This window comes from Colobus angolensis, unplaced genomic scaffold (genome assembly GCF_000951035.1).
Source record: "Colobus angolensis palliatus isolate OR3802 unplaced genomic scaffold, Cang.pa_1.0 Scaffold183, whole genome shotgun sequence".
Taxonomy (NCBI): domain Eukaryota; kingdom Metazoa; phylum Chordata; class Mammalia; order Primates; family Cercopithecidae; genus Colobus; species Colobus angolensis.
Window position 1 is genome coordinate 1,592,850 of NW_012114966.1, and position 12,818 is coordinate 1,605,667.

At 48.0% G+C, this 12,818-nt stretch overlaps 1 protein-coding gene across 2 annotated transcripts; it reads right to left on the reverse strand.

The window, feature by feature from the left end:
• Positions 1-345: 345 nt before the first annotated feature.
• GNPDA1 (glucosamine-6-phosphate deaminase 1) lies at positions 346-12,122 on the reverse strand. 2 transcript variants are annotated; one of them, XM_011939729.1, is made up of 7 exons: positions 12,066-12,122; positions 10,678-10,807; positions 7,198-7,299; positions 5,244-5,426; positions 4,095-4,225; positions 2,171-2,297; positions 346-1,178 (listed from the first exon to the last, which is right to left on the reverse strand). In XM_011939729.1, exons 2-7 carry the CDS (start codon positions 10,799-10,801, stop codon positions 1,078-1,080), a joined length of 768 nt encoding a protein of 255 aa, XP_011795119.1. In that variant the 5' UTR covers positions 10,802-10,807; positions 12,066-12,122; the 3' UTR covers positions 346-1,077. The 2 variants fall into 2 exon arrangements, with proteins under 2 accessions (XP_011795119.1, XP_011795118.1); XM_011939728.1 differs by having other exon boundaries at positions 827-1,178; positions 2,171-2,345; positions 4,041-4,225.
• Positions 12,123-12,818: the final 696 nt, after the last annotated feature.

The window sequence follows — 12,818 nt, forward strand, 5'->3', positions numbered from 1 at the left end:
CCAGACCGTCCTCTTGGCTAAACACAACACTGAAATTGTGGCAGTGTCTGTTGCCCCAGTGGACCTCCTACTTACTAATGAGTATGTAAAACAGAGGAGCCACAGTGAGGCCTTTCACAAAAACACAGGGCTCTGGGGGGAAAACGGCTTTCACCTTCCTCCTTTCGGTGCTGCAGAGTCCCTGAGGGAGAGAAGTCTGACATGGCTGGGCCCCTTGAAGCTCTGGGTTTATCAGTAGAAGCTGCCTCTTTGTGACCCCACCCACCCAAATCTACCCCCAGGTTCTCCCAGTTCGGAGAAAAGCTGTGGAAGTGGAAAACAACTGGAAGAAGGAAGGAAGGGAAAACGGCTTTCACCTTCCTCCTTTCGGTGCTGCAGAGTCCCTGAGGGAGAGAAGTCTGACATGGCTGGGCCCCTTGAAGCTCTGGGTTTATCTCTTTGTGACCCCACCCACCCAAATCTACCCCCAGGTTCTCCCAGTTCGGAGAAAAGCTGTGGAAGTGGAAAACAACTGGAAGAAGGAAGGAAGGGATCGTTTTCTTTCCACTGCACTTGTTACTGACCAAAGAGCCTGCTTCCTTGCACTTATTTTACATATTGAGAGTTTGTGCCTTAACCTGGAACAATGGTTCGCAACCAAGGGGCAGGCCTGTGCAAGAAGGACTCTCAAGACTCTTCAAAGAGGTGGCGTCCAATATACACAAGCCCCTAATTCCCTCCCACTTGAAAATCAGTGCATGTAAGGAGAGAAATTCCTGACGGGAGTGTGTTGTACATGTGAACCGTGGCTGAAGCAGAACAAAAAGTTTAAAACTCCCAACCTGGGTTTGGTAGACATCGAAATGATGGAGTACATTTTGCGGAGATTTTTTTTCTGATTAAGTTACAAACAAATCATTCTCCCTATAGCTAAACTCCATGACTAGGCTCCCAGCCTCATGGCCAAGAACAATAAGTTTACCCACTTATCTGGAGTAACCATACTAGATTAAAGAAATACAATTCTTTCTTCTAAAGACAATTTCCAGAAAGACCTGCCTTTCTCTATGGGTACTTGACACTAGGTCCCAGTACAGGCTAATCGCTGTATGGCTTCTTAGAAGATTGGCTTTTCTCAGTTTCTTTCTCTTTGATACTGTACAAGGGGTCCACCAACTTGTTATGAACAAGCATTAAACCTACAAAAAATTAAAAAGAAAAAGTAGTTAATTCAGGCAGTGGCAAGAGTTCCTTGATTATCAATCATAACATCCAGGAGCTCTCAAATTTTGTCTTAGAGCTGACTCTTCCCTCTTTTCTCTGTGATCCCCAAATGATAAACACCCTAAGAGTACAAGAAGAGTTATTCACAGTGAGTACTATATTCATGGAACTTTTATAAATTCAATCACTATGGGAGTTGGCTATTTAAAGGTTAGTCTTTTCAGCAAAGAACAAATTCCTAATTGACCTGCTTGAGTAAAGGAGGATTTTCACATGTTTGCCTAAAGCAGTGTGCATCCTTTTAAAGTAAAAGAAGAGCCGGGCATGGCAGCTCTCATGCCTGTAATCCCAGCACTTTGGAAGGCTGAGATGGGTGGATCCCCTGAGGTCAGGAGTTGAGACAAGCCTGGGCAACATGGCGAAACCCCGGCTCTACTAAAAATACAAAAATTAGCCGGGTATAGTGGCGGGCACCTGTAATTCCAGCTACTTGGGAGGTTGAGGCAAGGAGAATCACTTAGGCCCGGGAGGTGGAGGTTGCAGTGAGCTGAGATCACACCACTGCACTCCAGCCTGAGTGACAGAGTAAGACCCTGTCTCAAAAAAAAAAAGGTAAAAGAAAGGAAGATCCTCCTGATAATTCAGTGTCTCACCTAGAGGGGAATGGCTGTTTAAGATTTGAAAAGAGAAAACCTGAGGCTCAATGGCACTGTGAGGTCACCACATAGTCCTTGGACCATACTCGGCATTTTCTTTCCTCCTTCTCCGAGCAAATATATCTCCAGAAATGGATCTTTGCAGTCACAGGTGGAAAAGAAATGACAGTGTAGTGTGATGCAGTTGGGTTTGATATTTCTTAAGATTACAGTTGTCAACTGAAATGACCAGAGGATGAAAGCTGGATCTACTACTCACTCCTGGTACACCTGAGCTTGACCACCTCCTCCTGGACCCACACCTCCCTCACCTTTGAAATACTTGACAGTCTTCACTTTCAGCTCCAAGGTGGCATCCTCATCACACACAAATACGGTGCAGGGATGCTGCTGGAAGGCAGACACGGTCCACATGTGGTTCACTCCCTCCTCGATGGCCTTGTACAGAGCAAATGCCTTGTGAGCACCTGTGATGAGGATCATCACCTGGGGATCAGAAAACAAGTCCGTGATAGAGGGGAGCATTCCAGACACCCTAAACAGTTGTAAGGATGATTGCTTTTCATATCACATTGTAAGTAGTTACCATGCAACATACTTTTGCTCAGTGCTCCTTGTGCTTTATCACACAAATAACCCGAGGCAGGCGGCATCATTATCCCCATGTTATATGATAAGAAAACAGCCCAGGGGGTTAAGTATCTTGCCCAGGGTCATTTATGACCCTAAAGTTCATGTTCTTGACCACCACGTGACAGTGCCTCCAGGTATCTTTGGTGATGCCTATGAAAGTGCCCTGTAAACAGATATGCCATGCCCAGGCCCGCTATCCCGTCAGCTTGGTGACTCTCCACAAGCACAGTTTGTGAAAGAGGGCTCCTAACCTGTACCACCAGCAAGGATGCTTTGCAGGCAATGGTGGGAGTTATCTGTGGGGCCTCTAAGGCTGAATCCCAGAAAGGCTGCCCCATTATCTGGTCACTTTCAGTTCACAGCATTAAACCTATGAACTAATGTGACTTGGGGTGATGGTTTTTATTAATATATAATAAAACAAAGGCACAGTCTCCACTTAACAGTTAAGATATCAAGAATGTAAGTGATCTTAAAGAACTCAGCTCTATTCAAACGCAGGAAAAGAGAAAAAAAATAACTCAGTTCTATAGATTTCCTTTCGTTTTAATTCACATGTGCCACAGAGTTGTGAACAGGATGTACTGTTCCTTTCTTAAAAGATTAGAACGCAGAAGCAGAGAGGGAATGTGACTATTTATTCCGGACCCCTCAGCAACCCAGAACTCTTTTTAGAAAAGATAATCTCCTGATTTCTAGTCCCAGGTCCTTTCCCAGATCAAGATGCCCTCATGATAAAGACAGGTTTAAGCTGCAAGGCTAAAAACAGCAAGTAAACACCCCCACCCCACGTACTGATTGAAGATTACCCAGCAGAAATCTGGGTGCTGTCACTCATATCACAGAAGTTCACTTTAAACTTTTCAGGGAATTTTTCACTGATTTAGATGCTTGTTTATTGGCTTGGGCAAAGAACTGTAAATCTAACATGTCTGTAGCTGCTTCCCATTGAATACACATCAGAAAGGAAGAGAAAATGCTTCTAAAGTTCTAATGAAAATAAGGAAATTGGAACCACAAAAAATGCAAATTCAAATGATAGTCAATTTTTTAGGGGAAAAGCTAAATTCAGTTTAAAACACTTATATTTTAATCACACTTCACCACATTTATTAATCTCTGAGCACGGGGCTAGAAGCACAAGCATCCTTGGTGTCCAAACAGTGACCTCTACCAATTACAAGGAACAAGGGAGCCCCTCTCTCCATACCTGGTCGGGTACAGAATTCATATTCCAACATTAGTGATGCTGGCCTCCTCTCTGCCTGTGAAAAGCATGAAAGGGGCCCGAGGCCAGAGAGCCTGCTGTCCCAGGCAATCAGCCAAAGGCACCAAAAACATGCTCAAGGGATTCACCTCACACTGGGAATAATGATGTCTTCCGAAGAGGCAAGAGGAACAGTGAGTAACAGGGTCAGCAGGGATTTTAGCTTTATTTATCATGTCTTCATCTTTAATAAGAGTGTAGGTGGTACAAGTATAGTTAAGATTAATAAGAGAAAGACAAGTCCAGCCAGCGCAAAGCTGGTGGGGCCCTTGCGCCCTTACCTCTCTAGCATCCATGACGGTGCCCACCCCCACCGTCAAGGCCATGGTGGGCACCTTGGTGAGTTCTCCATCGAAGAACCTAGCATTGGCCAGGATGGTGTCCATGGCCAGTGTCTTCACACGGGTCCTGGACACCAGACTGGAGCCTGGTTCGTTGAAGGCAATGTGTCCATCAGGGCCGATGCCTACAGGGAGAGAGCCCACGCAGCCCTGTGAGTCTCAGGGATCCAAGATTTCAAGAATGGACAATTTCTCCTTCCCTAACTAGGGTCTGAAAAAAATCATTGAAAGCTGTGTCACCTTTCTTATTTGCAGCCCTGGGCAGGTATACCTTAAACATGTGCTCTGTCCCCCTTCCTACCATTTCTTTCTCTTTGACATACTGTCTCAGAGGAGACCCTCCCCACCATTTCTATCTGAGGCACACACATTGTTAACTTGCTACCATCCCCAAAAAACTGAGGAAAAAGCACTCCAAACAGCTTCTGCCTCCTCAGATTGTCAGAAAAGTGGACCTTCTCTGTCTCTTCTACCTGTAGCTAGAGGGTCCTGCTGCTGGGATAGAGGTGCAGTGAACAAAACACCCAGAGAACCTGGACAGGGGCTGCCAAGGTTCTAAAATCTCAGAGGATGAGAGCTCCTTCCCACCTCCTCCCCACCTTTAAGTACAGAACAGTGATCTCTAGAGTAATAAAAGGCAATTCAATGTTACCCTCATGGGTAACTCCAGAGGTGGCGACAGATGGACACACAGAAGGGCAGCCCAGAGGACCCGAGCACAGATCCAAGAAGCAGACACCTGCTCCCACCTGCGGACCTTGAGTGAGTCACCTAACTTCTCTGGGGTTCACCTGCCTATCTATAGGGGCTGTGTGGAGACTTTTGGAACTACATGAGTCCATGATGTTAAATGTTTAGATAAGTTCCAGGACTGATCCATAAAACCTTAAGACTGGGGAGTAGACAGAATCTCAGAGTCCAAACCCAAACCTCTCAGTTTACAGACAAGGCATCAAACTGCGGAAAGAGATCCCCAGGATAACCCAGTTCCTGAGTAACAGAGCCAGCAGGGCCCATTTCTCCCGCCTGTCTCTGCGGTCACTAGCACACCCCGAGGAAGCTGTCTGGAGACAAGCATGGTGTCTTGTCCTCCTTCCCACAGGTCTGGCCCTGGACATGTGTGCTGCAGAGTGTCAAGCTTACCTCCAACAAATAGCTCGATCCCACCTGCAGCCTTGATCTTCTCTTCAAAGGCATCACATTCTGCCTGTAGGTCGACTGCATTCCCATCCAGAATGTGGGTGTTTTCTGGGTGGATGTCAATGTGCTTGAAGAAGTTGTTCCACATGAAGGAGTGGTAACTCTCTGGGTGGTCTCGAGGAAGGCCTGTGGGGCCATGAGGCACTCAGTCATGCCTAGGCCATGCCAAAGCCCCCCTCCTAAGAAGGATGCCAGGACACCAAGCTGACCTACAGAGACACTCCCAGGGCTCTGCCCATCTGGGAGCCTTAGGCACCAGCCCTCTGACCCCTAGCCACTCAGGACAGACTGAGCCAGTATCCATAAGTGTCCACCCACCCAGCACCACCATCTGTGGCCACAGGGCTGGGCCAGAGTAACTGCACACCAAGGGCCTGGGAAATCCCCACATTCTAATCTGCTTTTCATAAGGCAATGACCATAGGTTAGAGGCTGGGGACACTCTGGCCCCCTGGGGTAGGGCTGGACTCATCTTAGAAAGCAAGCAACCACACCCCTCACCCTGTGCCTCTCACCCCACCATCCACTCCCAGTTCTACCCCACTCAGCCTGAATAAATTCCAGCTTGAACACCAGGTGGTTAGAGGGAACTATCTCAAGGCTTCCCCAAATCAACTTTTTTTTTTAGCCAGGAAAAAAAAAATAATAATGTTTAATGTTAAGCATTAAGAATATGTAGCCGGGCGCGGTGGCTCAAGCCTGTAATCCCAGCACTTTGGGAGGCCGAGACGGGCGGATCACGAGGTCAGGAGATCGAGACCATCCTGGCTAACACGGTGAAACCCCGTCTCGACTAAAAAATACAAAAAACTAGCAGGGCGAGGTGGCGGGCGCCTGTAGTCCCAGCTACTCAGGAGGCTGAGGCAGGAGAATGGCGTAAACCCGGGAGGCGGAGCTTGCAGTGAGCTGAGATCCGGCCACTGCACTCCAGCCTGGGTGGCAGAGCAAGACTCGGTCTCAAAAAAATAAAAAATAAAAAAAAAAAGAATATGTAAAATCAGCCTTAAAAAGGAAGGAAATTTTGACACACGCTACAACAATGGATGAACCTTGTGGACTTTATGCTAGGTGAAAGAAGCCAGTCAAAAAGACAAATACTTTATGATTCCAGTTATATACTCTAGTTTGATTCTAGAGTAGTCAAATTCATAGAAACAGACAGTAAAATGGTGGTTTCCGCGGCTGGTGAAGGGGGAAACGAGAAGTTATTGTTTCACGGGTATAGAGCCTGGGTCTTACAAGATGAAAAGAGTTCTAGAAATTGGTTGCACAACAATGTGAATGCACTTAACACTACTGAACTATACATAGAAAGGTGGTTAAGATGGTAAATGTCATGTTACATGTATTTTACCACAATTTTTTTCTTTTGAAAAGGATGTTTAAAATGAAGCTATTACAAAAGGACTGGGTGAAGGGGAGGTGATAGAAGACTAAGGTATAGCCTTTCAGCAGCAGGAAGGACACCAATCTTGGGTCCCCTCCAAGTGTACCTGGCAGAAAGGGGAGCTGGAGGCCACACACAGGAGAGAAAGCACAGATACAGATCCTAGGGGAAACACCGCAGCCAGGATCCCACTTGCAATCATTTGTTCCAGAAAGAAATGGCATGGGGTTGGGGAGCAGGCAGAGGAGAAGGAGATACTCTAATATTTATTAAGTATCTGTTATGTGTAAGAAACTTCCACATCTTTTATGATACCATTTAATGCTTACAACCTGTGAGGTCAGCTTTACTAGCCCCATTTTACAGCTGAGTAAACCAAGAGGTAAATATTGATAATTGAGCCTATCATCAAATGTCACTGGCTCCCTGATTCCTCTCCAGGGCTGGGCCAATGAGAGGAGGAGCATCAGTCTCTTAGAATCAGGAAAGAACCTTGAAAGAGAGACTCACCCACGTACTCATCCATGTTGAAGGTCTTCACATATTTAAAGGACAGGTCCCCATTCTTATAGTATTCAATCAGCTTCTTGTAGCAGCCAAGTGGGGTACTCCCTGAAAGAGTGACCACAGCCATGAACACCCCTTGCACCCCAAGTCTGGAAGCCCAGAGGGTATACAGGAATGAGTCTGGGCTGCTCACAGGGAGAACCTGTCAGATCTGAAGTCCTACCCAGTACTCCAATCCTAACTGCCATCCATCCATTAATTGCTTGTTTAATGCCTATTTTGCCACTAGACTTTAAGCTCCAGGAGGGCAGGACTGTGTCTGCCTTGATTACTGCTGAATCCCCAATATCCAGCACACTGATGACTGAAATCACTCTGATTAGTACCTGAGTGAACATCAGACTTAATTATTGACATGATACTCCCCGAACAAGTACTATGTGCAAGGCACAGGGCCATGTGATAAGGACACAGGGGAGCAAGGGACAGTAGCTACTCTAAAATAACTCAGCTGTTTAGGAGTAGAACACAAAGCAGGAACATCAGTTGTGATGGGGTAAAGCACAGGCTCACCCAGTGCTTCAGAGTTCGAGGAAGACTTCCCTGAGGAGCAGCGAAGCCCTAGTTGAGTCTCATTAAAAAGTCAGTGTCATGGCCAGGCATGGTGGCTCACGCCTGTAACCCCAACGCTTTAGGAGGCCAAGGCAGGTGGATCACTTGAGGTCAGGAGTTCAAGACCAGTCTGGACAACATGGTGAAACCCCGTCTCTACTAAAAATACAAAAATTAGCTGGGCATGGTGGCATGTGCCTGTAATCCCAGCTACTCAGGAGGTTGAGGCACAAGAATCACTTGAACCTGAGAGGCAGAGGTTGCAGTGGGCCAAGATCGCTCCATAGAACCTGGTCCCTGGCTATAAGACTCTCCCTGCCACCATATCCAACACTGCACAGCCCCACCCCTGCCGACACACTCCCTATCTTTTCCTGCTTCATGTTTCTTCTTTCCTCTTATCACCATCTAACATACCCTATATTTTGCTAATTGTTTATTATCTGTTTCTCCCGTTATAATTTAAGCCTCAGAAGGCAGAAGTTTATACCTTTTTGTTCACTGCTGTATCCTTAGAGGCTAGAACAGCTCTGCACACAGAGGGCACTCAATAAATACCTGCTGAGTGAATGGCAGCTCCCCACAACTCACCCAAAATAATCAGTTGGTCCATGTGACAAGGCCTTAGCTATGCCTGAACCACATAGCTTCCTCTCTCCTGCCATTTTCCAAACTTCTAGCCTTCCCATGAATCCTCTGAACTTCCCAATATCTAGCCAATAAACTCCTTTTCTGCTTAATTTAGCTAGAGTTGGTTTCTGCGGTTTCCACTCAGAACCCTGACAGGTGCTACATCTAACAGAAGGAATGTTCCAAGGAACCCGTGTGGAAATGCTGTCCTGTTGGTTCAAGCAGGACAGGCAGGGAGAGGTCAGGTTTTGGAGGGCCTTAATGCCACTCTGAAGAGCTTGGATCTGACTCTGCAATGATGGGAATGAGGGAATGGTTTCAGAAGACCAGACTCTGACCCACACAGAGGTTGGGTCTCTCCACAGTTAGGAGACAGGATGTTAGCACAGCCTCCAGAGGGCCTGAGACATTGGTGGTTTCACAGGCACAGGTAGATACTACTCCCACAAACCTCTACTGCAGAGCTCAGCAAACTTTGGTCCACAGGCCAAATTTGGCCTGTGGCCTGTATTTTTTTATTTTTTAGTTTTTTAGACAGAGTCTCGCTCAGTCACCCAAGCTGGAGTGCAGTGGCATGATCTCAGCTCACTGTAACCTGTCTCCTGGGTTTAACTGATTCTCCTGCCTCAGCCTCCTGAGTAGTGGGATTATAGGTACCTGCCACCATGCCCAGCTAATTTTTGTATTTTTAGTAGAGATGGGGTTTCACCATGTTGGCCAGGCTGGTCTCGAATTCCTGACTTCAAATGATGGACCCACCTCAGCCTCCCAAAGTGCTGGGATTACAGGCATGAGCCACCATGCCCAGCACTGCAGCCTGTTTTTATACAGATCATGAGTTAAGAATGGTTTTCTTTTCTTTTCTGCGAAAGAATCTTGCTCTGTCGCCTAGGCTGGAGTGCAATTGCACAATCATGGTTCACTGCAGCCTCGACCAGGCCCAAGCAATCCTCACACTTCACACCGCAGCCTCCTCAGTAGCTGGGACTATAGGCATGTGCCACCATGCCTAGCTAATTTTTGTATTTTTTTTGTAGAGATGGGGTTTTGCCATGTTCCCCAGGCGAATCTCAAACTCCTGGGCTCCAGCAATCTGCCCACCTCAGCCTCCCAAAGCGCTGAAATTACAGATGTGAGCCACCATGCCTGGCCTGGTTTTTACATTTTTAAATAGTTTTTTTTTTTAATTAAAGAATAATAACATTTTGTGACATCTGAAAATTATATAAGTTCAAACTTCAGTGTCCATAAAGTTTTATTGGCCTACAACCATACTCATTCACTTATATATTGTCTTCTCTTTTTTTGAGACAGGGTCTCACTCTGTCAGCCAGGCTGGAGTACAGTGACACAATCTTGGCTCACTGCAGCCTCAGTCTACCGGCTCAAACGATCCACCTACCTCAGCCTCCCAAGTAGCTGGGACTATAGGTGAGCGCCACTGTGCCAAGCTAATAATAGCTGCTTTCAAACAACAGAAGGGTGAGGTTGTTGCAACAGAGACTATATGGCTAGTGAAGTCTAAAATATTTACCACTGGCCTTTTACAGAAAAAGTTTGGACTGCAAGGAAGACAAAAAAGAAAAAGAAAAAGTTTGAAGAACCCCCCGACACACACCACACACACATACACACTCTAATGGATGGGCCAGGTAGGGCCACTAGGGCAAACCCACCCATCTCTGAAAGAAATAATCAGGACATTTGTCTTGAGGAGCTGGGGTCAAAATATCTTTCTGAAAAAGCAACATTTTGATTTTTTCCAAAAGAAATTAGGACTATTTTTTACTTAGGTCCTGTGTTTAATTAAGCCTTACAGAAAATTACCTAAGTGACTATCTTCTCAATTCTCCCAAGGACGGTACTTAGCTAGTACCCCTCTAGATACAGAGAAGAGAAATTAATTCATTACATAAAATGAATGCTTTAGGGTATCAGGACTTAATTCTGTTAAGAAACCCTGGTGGCCAAGGCTGACTTAGGATGTAGTCTAAAAATCAAGTTCTTTGTGCCTAACCAAGATCCCTTCTGCTCCAGGATTCTGCAGGAACAGGCAGCACTAAATCAACCCATAAGGGAAGCTGGGTCCTTTGTACGTGGAAGGGGCAGGAAGGTGCTCTCTCAGCACCAGTACCCCAGAGCCCCCCGGAAGTCCCTTGGCTGAGTGAGCCCGTGTACCTGGCCCCTGTTGCCTACTCTATCCACTCCTATCCACAGCACCCTCTCCATCCAAGAACGCACCAGTGGGGAGCCCCAGGGTGAAGTACTTCTCTGGCCCTGGGTTAAACTGGATGATGCGGTTCCTGATGTATTTAGCCGCCCACTCGCTGGCCTGAGAATAGTGGTCCAGGATGATGAGTTTCATCTTGTCCTGCAGTGGGGGAGAGGGGATGACAGAAAGGAATCAATGGTAAGGGGCAGAGAAAGAGATGGAGGTGGTGGGAGAAGCTTCTCTTACCCAGCAACAATCCCCCCTTTCCAAGCTGTCTGAGCCAGGAAAAAGGCCTGACTTTCTTTCTTTTTTTTTTTTTGAGATGGAGTCTCGCTCTGTCGCCCGGGCTGGAGTGCAGTGGCCAGATCTCAGCTCACTGCAAGCTCCGCCTCCCGGGTTCACGCCATTCTCCTGCCTCAGCCTCCCGTGTAGCTGGGACTACAGGCGCCCGCCACCTCGCCCGGCTAGTTTTTTGTATTTTTTAGTAGAGACGGGGTTTCACCATGTTAGCCAGGATGGTCTCGATCTCCTGACCTCGTGATGCGCCCGTCTCGGCCTCCCAAAGTGCTGGGATTACAGGCTTGAGCCACCACACCCAGCCTAAAAGGCCTGACTTTCTATTCACAGAGGAGCTAAGAGGTTGGGCCAGTCGCCTCCACCACCCACAGTCCACTAGGAAGCGCTACTGGGGGCAGATCTGGGTTCTAATCTCAGCTCCTTCACTTACCAACTGAAGGACCTCGGTCAAAGGACCTAAGTTTCCTCCTATGTAAAAATTGGGACAATAGTACCTACTTCACAGACTTCACGACGGGTAATATGAAATGAGAGAATGCGTGTAAACCACTTAGTATTTACTATGTTGGCTGTTACCATCCGGATAGATGCTCTGCTCAGCCCCGCCTCCCTCATCCCTGCCCCCACGGGAGCGGGATACTCTACCCGCTCCCCGCCCTCTACCCCATGACTCTTCCTCAAGAAGTAGAGAGGTCATAGGATCATGCTGGGCCACTAGAGCAGGTGGGGCAATGAGCTCTGCCTGGGGAGCCGTGTGCTGAGGGACTAGCGGAGGGGCGTTCCTACTGGCCCGCCTTGCTTTGCGAACCCCTCTGGGTCCTCAGTTTCCCCCAAAGCACAAAAGGGAAAAGGTAATCGCTCCAGAAGGAAGACGTTTTGCTCCCCCAGCACTGCGGTTAGTGGGAGTGGGGAAGCAAGAGGCGAAGGTGGCCCACGCGGTCGTCGGTGGGGTACAGCGTGTCCCCCACCCCGATTACCACCCCATCGCCCCTCCGATCCCGCCTGGAAAATGTGTGAGAGCGGCTCCCCGGGGTCCCGACCCCGGGTGCCGTAGGGCTGGGACAGCGCTCAGCGCTCCGGCCTGCGAGGAAGGTCCCCGCCAGCCCTTCTCCCCACTTACGCGGACGCCTCCCGCGGCGGCTGCAGCTACTGCGTCGGCAGCCCGGCCCCGCGCGGGTCACGTGGCTGCGGGTCACGCGGCGCCGCGTGCGCCGCCCGCTGGGCTGACTCAGCGGGGCCGCAGCTACTGGGACTGACTCTCCCGGCGGAGGGATTCCGGCCACTCACAGTCCCACCTTGGCCCGTGGCCCCGGCAGGCCCTGGAACAGACCGTAAAAAACACACTTTCCCTTGGGAGGCGGGGATTCGAGCCTGGGTTTTGTGTGTGTGTATGTGTAAGAGGAGGGAGACTTGAGGGGTGCCGGATCGCCCCCAGGAATGCAGCCCTCTGGAACTTGGGGCTGGGGCCGGGGTTTTTAGTGCAGGGGTTGAGCTGGGGGCAGGCAAAGCAGAATCGCTTCGTCAGTCTCCTAGGGTTGGGCCTGGCTCTGTCTTCAGTTTCTTTATTTGTTTAGATGCCATTTATTTACCCAGGTATTAAAACTTTTGTTGTTTAAAATACAATTGGACTTCTTAATGTCCTTTTTTAAAGATCAAACTTTGCAGCATTATATAATAGAGAAAAAGGCAGGTCCCTGGTTTCCCCAACTCCCCACACCAAGATAACCATTGCTGAGAGTACATTCTGAATTGCTTTCTATGAATATGCTTACACTGTTATTTTACATAAATGGGACACATACACATGAGGCTTACGTATATCAAGGGTCAGATATTTGACCTGCACTATTTCACTTAATCCTTATTAAGCTCC

What these genes read in the sequence shown, in the direction of transcription:
- GNPDA1 (XM_011939728.1), bottom strand. Translation starts at nt 10,801, where the DNA reads ATGAAACTCATCATCCTGGACCACTATTCTCAGGCCAGCGAGTGGGCG. An exon ending in CAACATGGATGAGTACGTGG is followed by an intron (nt 5,427 to 7,197) that starts GTGAGTCTCTCT and finishes ATGGCCCCACAG; the next exon opens with GCCTTCCTCGAGACCACCCA. An exon ending in GACTGTCAAGTATTTCAAAG is followed by an intron (nt 1,179 to 2,170) that starts GTGAGGGAGGTG and finishes AATTTTTTGTAG; the next exon opens with GTTTAATGCTTGTTCATAAC.